This window comes from Tympanuchus pallidicinctus, unplaced genomic scaffold, assembly GCF_026119805.1.
Source record: "Tympanuchus pallidicinctus isolate F22 unplaced genomic scaffold, pur_lepc_1.0 scaffold17, whole genome shotgun sequence".
In the NCBI taxonomy this organism is placed as follows: domain Eukaryota; kingdom Metazoa; phylum Chordata; class Aves; order Galliformes; family Phasianidae; genus Tympanuchus; species Tympanuchus pallidicinctus.
In genome coordinates, this window is record NW_026294690.1 from 887,767 (window position 1) to 900,922 (window position 13,156).

Here is a 13,156-nt window from a genome sequence, read left to right on the forward strand (position 1 = left end):
CTGCAGTCCGTTTGCAGCACGCCGTCCCACGTCGGCTCCGGCCCTGCTGGTGGGCTGGGCTGGGGGAGCTGGGATCCTCCTCCATGTTGTGACCATGATGTCAGTGGTGTTGTCACCTCTCACAGTTTGTGCTGTGAGAAATATTGTGCCGTGGAACTTTTGGTGAAGATGAAATCTGTGCAGGCTTCTGTTGCAGAAAAACAGAGTTTTATGGAGGTGGGATTTAAAAGCAGTTTTGCCCCCTGGGGGGGATTTCCCATTACATCACATTACTGATAGCCTCCCTGTATGGTTTTCTTGGCCTGGTGCTGCAGGGGAGGTGGTGATGACAGGTCTGTGTGCAGCTCCCCAGGAGGAGGTTGGCTGGAAGGAGGGCTTCCTTTGCACTGTGCTCTTCATCCCTCTGTTAATGTGCCCGTTCTTCAGCTGTGGGTGATCCTTACAAACCTCATCTGCCTCAGCATTCCTCGTGGCTCCTGCACAGTTCGGAACCTCCATCCCCAGCTGGGCCCCTTATGCAAAGTCTTCCAGCTTTCGTGTGAAGATCACAAGTGGAGGAACAAAGCTGAGCACTGAAATGGCAGTGGTCTCGGTGCACAGCACTTGTGTGGGGAGGCTCTGCCACTGTTGTGCCTTGAGGAGCCCAGGGAGCACAGCAGTGTGAGTAGGAGCAGCAAATGCCTGGGTGCTATTCCTGCAGGCCCTCTGCAGCTTTGGACCGTGACATCAAGTCAGCTGGAGCCGCCCAGCACACACCATTCAGAACTCAGAAACTCAGGGTTTCCAAGACCACATAAAATATCCACAAAGAAGATAAAAGCTCAAACTGACCAGAGGAGATGCAGCACCATTCTGCTGCAGCCTTTATTTCCCCGTGCCCATGGTTGCTGTGGCAGTGAGAATGGTGCCAGCTGCACTAATTAGATGTAAGGTGATTGCTATGAGCAGGAATTCATTTACCATTAAGGGGATGATATTCCCTTTCTGGTCTTTCAGCTTCATGTCTCATTTGTCTGATAAGTCCCAAGGTTTATTTATTAGACTTTGTAGTGTCTCTTCCACATGGCAGTTCCCTGTGCTTTGCTTCCACGGTGTTTTCCCCTTCACCTTTGTTCAGACTGAAGGACTGAATGCTTTCAGCTTTGCCTATTGGCATTCCCTCTGTCTCAGCTGGTGGGATGCAGTTTTTGCCTGGCAGGCCTGATTTCAGTTGAGGTAGCTTTTCCTTGTCTTGGCCACGTTGTTTCCTCTGTTTCATGCTGTAGCTGTTAGTTCTGGTCGTTCTTAATTTCCAGTGCTTCCATTTCTGCACGTTGATGCTCCATTTCGAGCTCCATTTAATTTTCTTTGAATCAGCAGCAGATGCTTCGCTTAGATGTTAGCCAATCTTCTCACATTGCCTGTGGAGACATCTCCACATTCTTGAGGAGTTTTCGGGTATGTTACATCAATTGCTAAGAAAATACAGACAGATGAGACAAATACCAGCACAGTGGGTGTCTCTGTTGTGGTCAGGAGGAGAGCACCTTGCCAAGTCCTCGCGCTCCTGGATGCTGGTGCCATTTCTGTGTCTCCAGAAGGAAGGCTGCCCTGCGGAGCTTCTTCCTGGCACAGGAGTGTGGTTTTCTCCTTCAAAGAGAGCAGCTGGGTGCTCTCCAGCTCTCGTGTGCCAGTGCTGTGGTTGTGGGGGCTGGTGCTGATGTACCCAGAGGGTGAGAAAAGAAAGGGCTGATGTTGGTACAAGGAGTGTTAATAATGGCAGAAATATAACGTGGGTGTGCTTGATCCCCCAAATCCAGTCTAGTACTGCTTCTTTATCCCTTCTTTTCTGGAAGAGTGACGGAGTGTCCCAGCACCATCGGCTGGGGGTGGCTCACTGTGCTGTAGGTGCACTCTGGCTGGTGGGGCGGTGTGTGCTGTGTATGAGGCTCTGCTTCCTTCAGCTGGACTGGAGAGACGTGCTTGGAAGGAAAAGGCCAAGCAGCAGGGCTGTAAAACCATGAGAATGTTATCTGATATCAGTGTGACATCTGCCAACGTGCCTACGAGTCCCACACTTCACATTTCCAGTCTTCTGGGAGATATTTCATCTGCCAGTGACTAGGCTGCCTACCAGGACCAGAACTGGCGGGCATTAAGGAGTCAGTTCCAAAAGCAAGCTAGGCACAAAGGAGAGATGGCTTTCCCTCCATCCCAGTTTTGTCCTTTTTGTGTGGCTGATGATCTTTGCTGCACGGTGTTATTTTTCTCTTGCACTGCGTGTGAAATGCTGGATGTGATTAGTAGATAGAAACAGTGATTAGAATTAAAATAAATACATAAAAATTAAGTAGAACAATGTGACACAAACATAGCATGCAGAAACCAGTTGTCCAAAAGCGATTGTCCCAGCAGAGGTGCTGTAACCTGTGCCATTGAGAGGCTTTCCGAGCGCCCTGCCGTGCTCTGGGCTTTGGTTTCCCAGCCTTGGTTCATTCCCAGCCTGGGACCCCTCCTGCTGTCCCTGTGCTTTCCAGTCGCGCTGCGGCAGTGAACATCAGAAGTTGCACAGTGTCTGTCTTGTGCGAGCACTGCGAGTTGAGCAGAGCGGTGGTGACTCATGCCTTCAAGTACTTTCTGTCTTTAAATTTGCAGAATGTAGGCGTGGACCGGTCGAGAGAAGAAGCCTTGAGGACAGTACCCAACCACCTATAGCTGCGGCTCCGGAGGCAGCAGCCCTTCCTCCAGCACCTGAGCACGGAGCGGCAGCTCGGGCCCTGAGAACGGTGAAGGCGTCGCTGGGCGGCGGGCAGAGCGCAGCTCCCCTCCTTCAGACGTTCCCAGTGTGGTTCAGCTTCTTTGGAGAACAGCTGTAGTTGTGGTTAACTCCTGGTAGTGGTAAAAAGAGATCCGTGCTGACGGAGTCCAGTTGGTTGTAGACTTCTGTATGTAAAGTTGTGCTGTTTCAGTGGCTTTTAGTGTTCATCTGTGGATACTGCAAGATGGTTAATTGCCCGTGTCAGTTTTACTGTCAGATTTTAACTAGACTTTACTTTCTTTAAGTAAGTGTTTTTCTAAGAATTTCTCTTATTTCTACTGTGAATCATTGCCTAGAATTATGGAGAGGCTTATTTAACACAGACAGAATCCTGCATTTAGAGCATTGGAGGCTTCATGTTGCAAAACTACTTTTAATCAGAAAGCTCATCAGCAATGCTAGCTTCTGTCTCACTGTAATCTTGGGTTTGCCCAAAGACACTGAAGTTGTTATGAGAGGAGAAGACTTTCCCCTGGGAAAACAAAACGATTCCAGTGAGTTTCACCACCTGATAGATCCTGTGCTTGAGTGGGGTTGTGACATTTTCCAGGGGTGGCTGTAGTGTGGAGCACAGTGGAGGGCAGAGCTTGAAGTAATGGCTGTGGGATGAGTGGGGGGCAGCAGCCTGGGCAATGAGAGCGGGCAGAGCAGTGCCTGTGTGTGCGTGGCTGCAGGACGGCCTGGCAGCTGTTTGACCGCCAGCTGGGGAAGGGCTCAGGATGCAGAGGCTGCAGGAGCTGCTTTTCTTTTTGCACTGTGATTTGGAGGCAATTTTGGGATGAATTTCAACACGTATGTTTCTCTTTATAGCCACATCTAACACATACATCAGGAAACAGTACTGAAAGGTGAGGTGGCATTTCACCTTTCTTATAGCTCATGCGAGAAAACATCAGGTAAATTGTGAAACTTCTTTGTCATGTGGCCTGCATGCCTTTTTGTCTTTTAATTATTGTTGTTTTTAAGCAACCTCTTCGTTGCTATTCTGTAGTTCTCTGTGAAACTCCAGTGCTACAAATGGGCTTCTCTATGTCTGTTGAGTGGATGACCTCCTAAGTACTAAACTGCTTTGCATTCGGTGTGTTACCCTCAGCTGCAGTGAGCTGCCAGCGCTGTGCTGGCTTTGTCCAGGAAGGAGGACTGCCTTGTTGTTGATGGACGGTGCTTTTTCTTTTTGTTTGGTTGGTTGGTTGTTAAATCTTTATTCTTAAGGACTTCAAGTGACCGAACCTTTACCGCAAAAGGCAACAGAACTCAGTTCAATCCCTGTGTGAAATACTGGGTCCTCATAACATCGTCTTGCAGGCTGGGGATGCGCCGCCTTCTGTTCATGCAGGACTTGTAAGATGCTGTGCTGCTGTCGTGGTTTGTTTTAATAAGCTGATGTCAGCGAGCTGCTCCGTGCTGGAAGTAAGCCATATCACATCGCTGGGTTCCACTGCAGAAGAGGAAAGGGGAGGCACGAGGTGACCAGGAACACTTGCTGTGAGCGCTGCTGGCTGGAGCTGCGTGTGTCTCAGCCCTTTCTTCATTCAGCTGTGTTCGTAGCTTTGTGTGAGGAGCGCCGCACGGTGCTGCTTAACTTACTGATGATAGAAACCAAGGCCATCTTTGTGCGAAACGCACAGAACGCTTCCCCCCTCTGATTTTGTGTTCTTTGCTTGGGAAAGCAGGGCTCTTCTCTGCTGTGACCGGAGCCGTTCCACAGCTCCTCCTTGAGATGTGTGCCCCTGGGGCTGGGGAAGCAGGGGGCTGCGCCTCTGAGGAGCGTGGTGGAAGGAGAGGTTCCCCCCAGCGAGAGGTGAGCTGCAGGCTGCTCTTTCCTCCCCCTCTCTGTTTGACCTCTCTGCCCTTTCAGAGGTGCTGTATGATTCCTCGAAGCTGAATGTTTTTCGTACAGTAGGTATTTTTATAGCCTGCTTTTGAATATACTGTGAGTGTTTTACTAAGTGGGTGTTGAATTAAAAAAATATAATAATAATTAAAAAAAAGGTTGTATAGAAGTGTAAATAAACTGTTATGCTGATACTTGAAGAGAAAAAAGTTATGAAGTTGTCTATGGGACTTTAGGTACTAAATCATCAACTGCATCCACCCCTTTCTAGCTGGTGAGAGCCAGTGTAGACAGTGAATGTAAGCGTGCAGCGAGCTGCATTCTGCCTGCTGTGTGACTTCTGTCTGGGAGGCACTGGGGAGGACTGCAGTGCACCAGCAGTGCCCTGAGCAGCTGTCCATGTCCTGCACTCTTCCTGCCATGCAGCCCTGACTGAATCAGCACAGGGAGGTAAAAACCCTCGTCCTGGTCTTGTAGTATTTGTGTCTGTTCCGCTGCCTTCTGATTAATGCGCTCGCTAGCTCAGATGCAGACTTCTGAATGAGATTAAACTACCTGTTCTTACGTTGTTGGCCTTCATCGTTGTAATCTTTCAGACCAATGTAATTGTTTGACATTTGATCCAAGCAATAAAGATCAAATGTTACACCCTGCACTGCTGTGTTTTTTTCCACGGCTACTGCAGCAGTGGAAGTGCTGGGGAGCAGTTCTTTTAGGTGAGAATGTGAAGATTTGCCCAAGGGAGCAGGAATGTAAGACTGTTAACTCTTCCTTTGCATTTGAATCAAGCTTAATACTACACTGGTCTTGCATCCTCTTCCACCTGCCACCTTCTGGCACATATTTGCACATACAGTTGAGGTGGCATGAAAATTCCAGAGGCAAAGTGAGAATTAAGTGATTGAGGGCAGCACCACTGGTTGAGGGGCACGGTGCTGCACAGCTCAAGAACAGAGCAGCTGCTTGCCCTCCTTTAGAGCAGCCCCTGCAGCCCGGCACACAGCAGGGAGGGGAACTGCTGGCAGCAGTTTGCAGTTGCACAGCACTGCCCGGCTGTGCTGCAGAAATGAAAGTCAGCAGGAGTTCCTGCAACACACAGGTTTTTAAGAAGTCCTTTCTGGGGAGGAAATGAGTTTGTTTCTTATGTTTTCCTAGTAAAGATGAAGGCATTTATTAACTGTCAGAGCCAAGGATGTGCAGCTAATGAATTGCAGTATGGGCTGCTGGGTGTGGGCCTCAGTGCCCAGAGCAGCACTGCCCTGCTGCCTCCACCAGCTGCAGGCTGTTAGTTCCTCATTTCAGATAATTCTAGAAGTTTTTCTTATCTTTGTAAGTGAAGAAGACTTGAAAATGATTATCATTTTCTACTGTGGATTAATTACAACCGGAGTTTAATTGGGTATTCGTCCACGAGAAAGAAATCAAAGTGAGGAATGAAAGTTTAATGTAACTTTCTTTGAAGTGAGGACAAAAGAACCAAGGCTCAAACACGTTTTTTTTAAAAAGACATCTTCCATTCTCCAATGTCTTGAGCAAAATATACAGCACATTTATATATATATATATATTTATAAAACATAACTACATTCAAGTAACCAAACAATTTACATTTTCCCAAACAGAGAAAATAGTGCACGCGATTCACACACCTCACACCCGGCCATGCATAAAAGAACACTGCCAGTACAGCAGCAGTTACACGTGATCACCCACACTACTGAGCTGCTGTGCTGAAGTACTGACACATCACTGGAGCACAGCACGGAGCACTGCGGTTTTCTGCTCCTAGCATTTGGAAGTCTGGCTCCGTTCGGACTATTTTTCTAAGATCTGTTCAAATTTAGGGTTGGTGAAGGAGAAGCCATCGAACGCAGACTGATCCATGGAGTCGATCAGGTTTTTGTCACTGTAGGAGAGCTTTGGCTTCTCATTCAGAAATTCTCTGTCAAAGTTGTTGTAGTCACTCGCTGACTTCTGTTAAATAGAGAAGGAATGACAGTTTGGGGCAGGGCTGCAAACCCGGCTTCCAGAGCAACTTCCCAAACCGCACTCTGGGTTCAGTGAAAGAAAATTCCTTGCCTATTTTAAACAATACAACAACTTACACCTGGGCAGTTACAGATTGGTGGTTGGAAACAAACAGCTCTGTGTTGCTTTGAACAAAGAACCACCTGGATTCATGATGAAGTTTCACTTAATGACCCAAGGATCCTCCGCTGCCGCAAGCAGTGCAGTCACATTTAAGCCCAGAGATATTTTTAAATTCCTGAAAGCATTTAAGGTCTGCGTTCATTCAGAGAAAGACCTGATGCTGTCCTCCAGCTGTCTGTGTCTGGATAAAGCCAACATTGGTGCATGCTTCCCAAGAACTCCCAGAGTTTCCCAGCATTGCCCTCAGAAATACTGAAGGCCATCTTTTACTTTCTGAACCTTCAAAGCTTACAGTTTGCAGGACTCTTAAACTTCCGCAGTGCCTTCTATGTTAATGCCTCCCACTCGTAAGTGGAACAATTCCTGCACCAAGTATATAAGGACATTTTAAGAAGACAGCTTAATCTCTAGATCATTTATCTGCACCTGCACCAGGGTTAAGGAAAACCGATCTCAATTTTTAGCTCAGATGAAGCAGCAAGAGTCTGTGGTGATGCAGACTAAAAGCAGTTTGTTCTTTACACACTCCTCCTTTTAGATAACACCAGGCACATGCACTGCAAACAGCTTTAATATCAGTGTGAAGAACATCCTTCTGCCCAGCTGGAGACTCTCATAATATGAGTTTGGAGCAGCAGAGGTATGTAGTATTGGTGCACACTGGTACAGGGACCAGCTGAGCAGCCCAAAGTTTATTGGTTCTTTGCCAACATGGCAACACAGCAGAGAAAAGCCCAGCAGTGCCAGCAGTAGTGCTAACATCAAGGCATGGAAAACATTCACTTCTCCACTGATCTAAAGATTTGAGAAGGGTGGACTTCAGAACTATGAACTGATTTTTCCTGAAGGCTGGAGTGGTAAATAGGCTTCTTGAGGTCATATACGAAGGTGGTCTTAAAAGGAAGATTTCAGACTGCAAAGCATTCCAGGTTTCAGGAAAAACTACAGTAAGTAAGAATGCTTGAAGCAAGTTAGAGAAACCACCTATGACTCCTATATATATGGGCATTTGCAATAGTGCCAAGAAACAAAGCATCATCCACATACCACTTTTGGCTTGAAAGGAGGGTCTACCTCCCTCTTCTCTAGGGTCATCCAGTTGATGGTTTTGAAGAAAGGATGAGCTCTGATATTCCCAGTGACACCAAGCCTTCTTGTTGGATCTCTTTCAAATAGCTGCAAGACAAGATAACCAATGATGTCTCCCATCTGCTAAGAAGGTAGGTGGCACTGGAAGAAGTAACGGGTGTGCTGCTGAAGCGAAGCTGCTAATGGTGAACAGGCATGACTACTAACCTCCCTTGGCTTTCAATTTGTAGAAGTTATCTGCTAGCTGATAAGCAGCTCCTTTTAAAAAGCTGAGATTTCAGGGAATCGTGGAATCTTTTGAGTTGGAAGGGACATTTAAAGGCATCCCTTCCTCCTCCTGTAGTGAGCAGGGGCACCCACAGCTCCATCAGTGCTCAGAGCCCCATCCAGCCTGACCTTGAACGTCCCCAGGAATGGGGCACCACCACTTCTCAACAACAAACAAAAAACAAACAAAAACTAAAAAATCCTTCCTAATACCCCATCTAAATCTCCCCTCTTTTAATTTGAAACCATTTCCCCTTGTCCTGTCACAACAGACCCAGCTAAAGAGTCTGTCCCCTTCTTTCTTACAGCCCCTTTGGGTACCGACAGGCCGCTCTCAGCTCTCCCTGCAGCCTTCTCTTCTCCATGATGCACAGCCCTAGCTCTCAGCCTGTCCTGTATGGGGCTCATAGGGAACACCCCCCTATTTGCAAGAAATACGCTATGCTGACCCACTCCAGGATAATCCAACTTACCTTTTCTAATATATCTTTTGATTCCTTGGTAATCCAGCGTGGGTAGTGAGGGGTGTCCATGCGGATCGACTCAAACAACTCATCTTCATCATCCCCATGGAAAGGGGACTGCCCAATGAGCATCTCGTACAGCAGGACCCCAAATGACCACCAGTCCACAGAGAACGTGTACTTCAAGCCTTGCAGAATCTTGTTCCATGAAAAGAGTACAGGGGAAGAAACGTGACTAATTAGCAAAAGGCAGAAGTGCGTGCCAAAAAAACAGAAGTGTGAGTTTAAGAGGAATCTTTAATAATGGGCTTATCTGGGGAGGTGGAAAAATCCAGCTGTCTGACAGGACTGCTGACACTCTGTAGCACTATGCTCAGCTGCTGCCTGGAAGCTCAGAGGACGCAACTTTGCTCTCATTCTCAAGTTTTCTCCATTAACTTTAAATGCCACATTCTTGGAACCATCTACTCTGGTTTCATTACAAAGTAATAAACAGGGAATGGAGGAACACACAGCAATGAAAGCAGATTATTAACCAACAGACTTTGACATTTATTGCTTTTAATAGCTAACCACCTTATTTGACTATCATGCAACTCAGATAAGAAACCAGCTCTGAACACAAGGAATTTAACTGTGAGAGTCTCCTCAGAAGCCGTTTTTTGCTTTGAATTTTGGCTGTTTACATGGATGCGTGTCTGCACACATTTTGCAGGAGCCCTGCATGTAAGGCAAAAGGGAAAGCTACAGATTTTCAGCAACTGAAAAATTTACATTTTAAAAGAAAAAAATCGGGGTTTTGTAAAGTGTAGATAGAGAACACTTACAAATGTTATGAGCCTTCCACAGAACGGCTCAGATTTAATGTTTTTCTTATGCTAATTAGACTACTTTGTTTTTCAAACAGTTTTGAACTGCTTTTAAGAGGGAAGAATAACCACAGAGGCCACTCAAAGGTGGGTGCGTTAAATCCACTGCAGCAGTGTGTGGCACTGATGGACTCACCTCTGGAGCAATGTAGTCTGGGGTCCCACAGAAAGTGCTTGCCTTGTTCTCACCAACTACATTTTCTTTGCACATTCCAAAATCAGCTATTTTGATGTGGCCTTCTTTATCGAGCATAACATTGTCCAATTTTAGGTCTCTGCAAAAGGGGGATAAAAGAAAAACAGCATGTTGGAAACACGAGTGAATCATTTTTGGATTCAGATGTATGCGTGTTCCTCCTGGCTAACAACAGCCTTCCCTACATCACACAAAGAGGCTTTTCAAAGAAATAATCATCCATCAACACAGCATCTACGAGTAGTAACTCCTGTACTTTGAAGATGGTAGGGAGAGAGGAAGACTTCTCCTCAGAGTAAGAAGGAGGCTGAGGTGTCCATACAAAGTGATCATAAAATCCTCACCATGCTTCCATGTCCAGAACCACTCAGTGCTTCGGTTGCCTCTGGAAGGAGGTGTGAGTTAATGCCTCACCACTAACAGCAGTGCTGCACCGACTGTGAAACTCAGAGGAAAAGCTGTCGGATGCCAGGAGTGTTTGGCACAAGCACCAACGTTCGAAGCCTGCCCAATTTTAGTACCACCTGTGCCTTGTTCCTAGTCACAGCACAAGGCACTTTGCGTGCTGTGGCCACTGTCTGTGACATGCCCTCTTGGTGCCTTTCCTCAGAACTGCACTCCTCACGCAGCAAGAGCCTTTTTTAACAGCAGTTTCCAAAAGCTACATTCCCTCCCTTTGACTGCAATGTGTTTTCTGTCCATCTGGCTGCAAAAGCACATACCGAGGAGAGCAGGCTGGAGAGAAACCATGCAGCCCTTCTGCTTACCAAGACTTGAGCAGATTTTACATGAGAACAGGGCAGTCTTTTCTCCCCAGGAGCTTAAGCTTACATTATCAGCTACTTACACTGCCACAAGGGTGAGCTGCAGGATGAACCAGAGGAGTGAGCTGCAGTAGGAACCAAGAGCCCCTGCTCAAATGCAAAGCACTGTAAATCCTTCTGTGTTTGGGCTGTTCACCCGAGTAAGTTTCTGAGACAGGGAAAGCTCACTGTAACGTAAGGCACTGCTCTTATCTAGCTGCAAGTTCTAAAATCATCTGCAGGGGTGAGAGGGGTTCACTCATGTGCATCACCTACCTAAAACTGCTCCAGTTGGGTTCTGTGATTACATTGATCAACTTCCTATGTGTGATGGGGAAGAAAAGTGCCTTTGGTTTTGCTGATGTCCTGTTGGTAAACGGTACTGTTTCTCTGAAAATATTCCATACTCTGAAATCTCCCTGTAGGAGCACTAATTTAATGTAGGGACATTTATAAGCAGGCCTGGAAATGCTCTACAAAATCTGGGATGGAAAGATTTCCTGCTGATAACAGCACGCTCCAACAGGTGTGTCTTTACAGCAGTAAAGGGAGAAGGTCACTACTGGACATCTCTGCACGTACCTAAGGCCATGCACAACTTGCTCTCAAACACACAGAAGTTGTCTGCTAGAGATAAGAGCTGCCTGAACAGGCAGCTACCAAACAGTGCTTCAGAGACTTAGGATCCCTTGTCATGTGGATATGTACAGTAAAAAGCATCTGATGAGCATCTGGTTCCTGATATTTGCACCTGGTGAGGCAGAAGCATCGATCCTGTGGCTTCACATAGATGGCAAAAGCAGACGACTTTCAACCTCTGTGATTCCACAGGGCTGGCAGGAACTGACACCCACAGGGACCCTCACCACTGCACTGAACTGGAAAGACTCGTGATTTGAAGGGATAGTTTAAAAATAACAGACAAAATTGCTTTTGTGTAACATAAATAACATTCCGTCATTCTGGTTGCCAAGGAAAAGACACAAAGATACAGAATTCATCTCAGGCATCTTAATGCCCTTGGAATAACATCAAATGTCTGACAGAAAGGCTTTACTTGTTACATCAATCAGTAACTCAAAGAGGCATGAAATGTTAAGGCATTTCCTAGTTCCCACGCTGGAACTGGATGGCACTCACCTATAAATAATGCCTTTGCTGTGAAGAAACTGTAGCCCACATAAAATTTCAGCTCCATAAAACCTGAAAAAACCAAAACGCCTTTCAGTTTGTCTTTCTCAGTTAAAACAGGAGACAATGCAGCTGGCCAAAAGACCTAACATAAAGCTTCATGAAGTGAGAAGTGTTACACGTTCCTTTACATACTCAGGAGGAGCAAAGCAGTGTTTAATGTTAGGCCTGTATTTATACAGATGGATGTTATAATCTGCGAGTTAACCTTCACCACACAGCTGTGATGCCAAACAGTGGGGACAGCAGCTTGCTTTAATTCTCTTTCATTGTGGAATGCTGTCCCTTTTCTACTCTCTAATAGTTCAGCATGTATTTATAGAGAAATATGCAATAGTCTTTGAAATGCAGTTACTGGGATTAACACAGCTTAATACAGCACTGCACGGGGGGTGATGGGGCACTAAAGGCTACATTTGAGACAGACCTCAATACCTATATCCTTCTATGCTTGGCCAATTGCAGCACAGGCTGAAAAGAAGCACTGCTTCTGTTTCAAAAAGGAGGTGATAATCCAGGATACCAAAGAAAACATTTAAGGAATGCTTTCTCTTCCCCCAAGAATGTATGCCTTTAATCCAGTGAGCATTTCCTCAGTACAACATGCAGTAACACCAGGCATTTTCTTGTCCAGTTATACAATAGCACTGGTGCTTCTGGGTACCCCATGCTGTTACATTTAAGATTCTCCCATTCAATGACACAATTACAGGCATTCTGCTGGGTGAGGTAGTTAAAAACTGACCTAAAAGTTACAGTTGGGGTAATACGATATTTTTGCATCTTTTAAAGTCTTCAGCTCGTTATCTTTGCCATAAGTTACTGACAGAATCACTTTCCTATTTTTACAAACATCTTGTGTGAAGTGCATGCTATCCTCCTGTACTAGTGATTTTATTTACTAGATTCTCCCAGCCTCCTCCAATGCTGTTTTCTTATGAAATTGTTTTTTTCCATGGAAATACTCTCCTAGAGAACACTAATGCTGTACTTTTCATTGCTGGCGTTTGTCGTGGCTTACCTAGCATCTTCATGTACAGGCATCCCTTAAAGCAAAACACGACAGTGCTTTGTAAATGTTAGAACCAGAAGCAGAAGAACCATAAAGCATGCATGGATTTGGGACTGAAGCATTGTGGACTTACGTTGCTCTGTAGAGATCGAAACGCCCCTTGTCTTGTATGTGAAACATCAGGTCTCCCCCATTCAGGAACTCCATAACAAAAAACAGGTGATCCTGTTTGCAGATAATCAGAGAACAGAAACATCACTGATGCCATTGTGTACACAGTAAGTAGCAACGTGGCTCCTGGGTACCAAGTGGCCACATTCCTCATATCCTGAAATAGTTACCTGTTTTGTGCACCCCTAAGAGTTGCTAACGATTTGAATAGCATGAGCTTATGAGGTTGAGGAGCTCATTGTGTATTCTGTGGGCTTCTAGATTTAATATAAATATACATTTAAACAGACTTACTGACTTCTGTCTGTCATT

At 45.9% G+C, this 13,156-nt stretch overlaps 2 protein-coding genes across 17 annotated transcripts in view; one reads left to right on the plus strand and one right to left on the minus strand.

The window, feature by feature from the left end:
- Positions 1-5,286, plus strand: part of LOC128078328 (6-phosphofructo-2-kinase/fructose-2,6-bisphosphatase 4) — a 43,700-nt gene extending 38,414 nt beyond the window's left edge. For all 11 annotated transcript variants that reach the window (XM_052678417.1, XM_052678405.1, XM_052678410.1 and 8 more), the window contains one exon: positions 2,635-5,286. In XM_052678417.1, coding sequence (XP_052534377.1) covers positions 2,635-2,694 — 60 coding nt within the window. In that variant the 3' untranslated portion in view covers positions 2,695-5,286. The remainder of the gene's footprint in view (positions 1-2,634) is intronic.
- Positions 5,287-6,057: 771 nt separating this feature from the next.
- PRKCD (protein kinase C delta) overlaps positions 6,058-13,156 on the minus strand; it is a 61,111-nt gene continuing 54,012 nt past the window's right edge. For all 6 annotated transcript variants that reach the window (XM_052678398.1, XM_052678401.1, XM_052678396.1 and 3 more), the window contains 6 exons: positions 12,807-12,898; positions 11,611-11,673; positions 9,608-9,746; positions 8,612-8,800; positions 7,830-7,958; positions 6,058-6,605 (listed from right to left, as the gene is read on the minus strand). In XM_052678398.1, the coding sequence (XP_052534358.1) occupies positions 6,447-6,605; positions 7,830-7,958; positions 8,612-8,800; positions 9,608-9,746; positions 11,611-11,673; positions 12,807-12,898 (771 nt within the window). In that variant the 3' untranslated portion in view covers positions 6,058-6,446. The remainder of the gene's footprint in view (positions 6,606-7,829; positions 7,959-8,611; positions 8,801-9,607; positions 9,747-11,610; positions 11,674-12,806; positions 12,899-13,156) is intronic.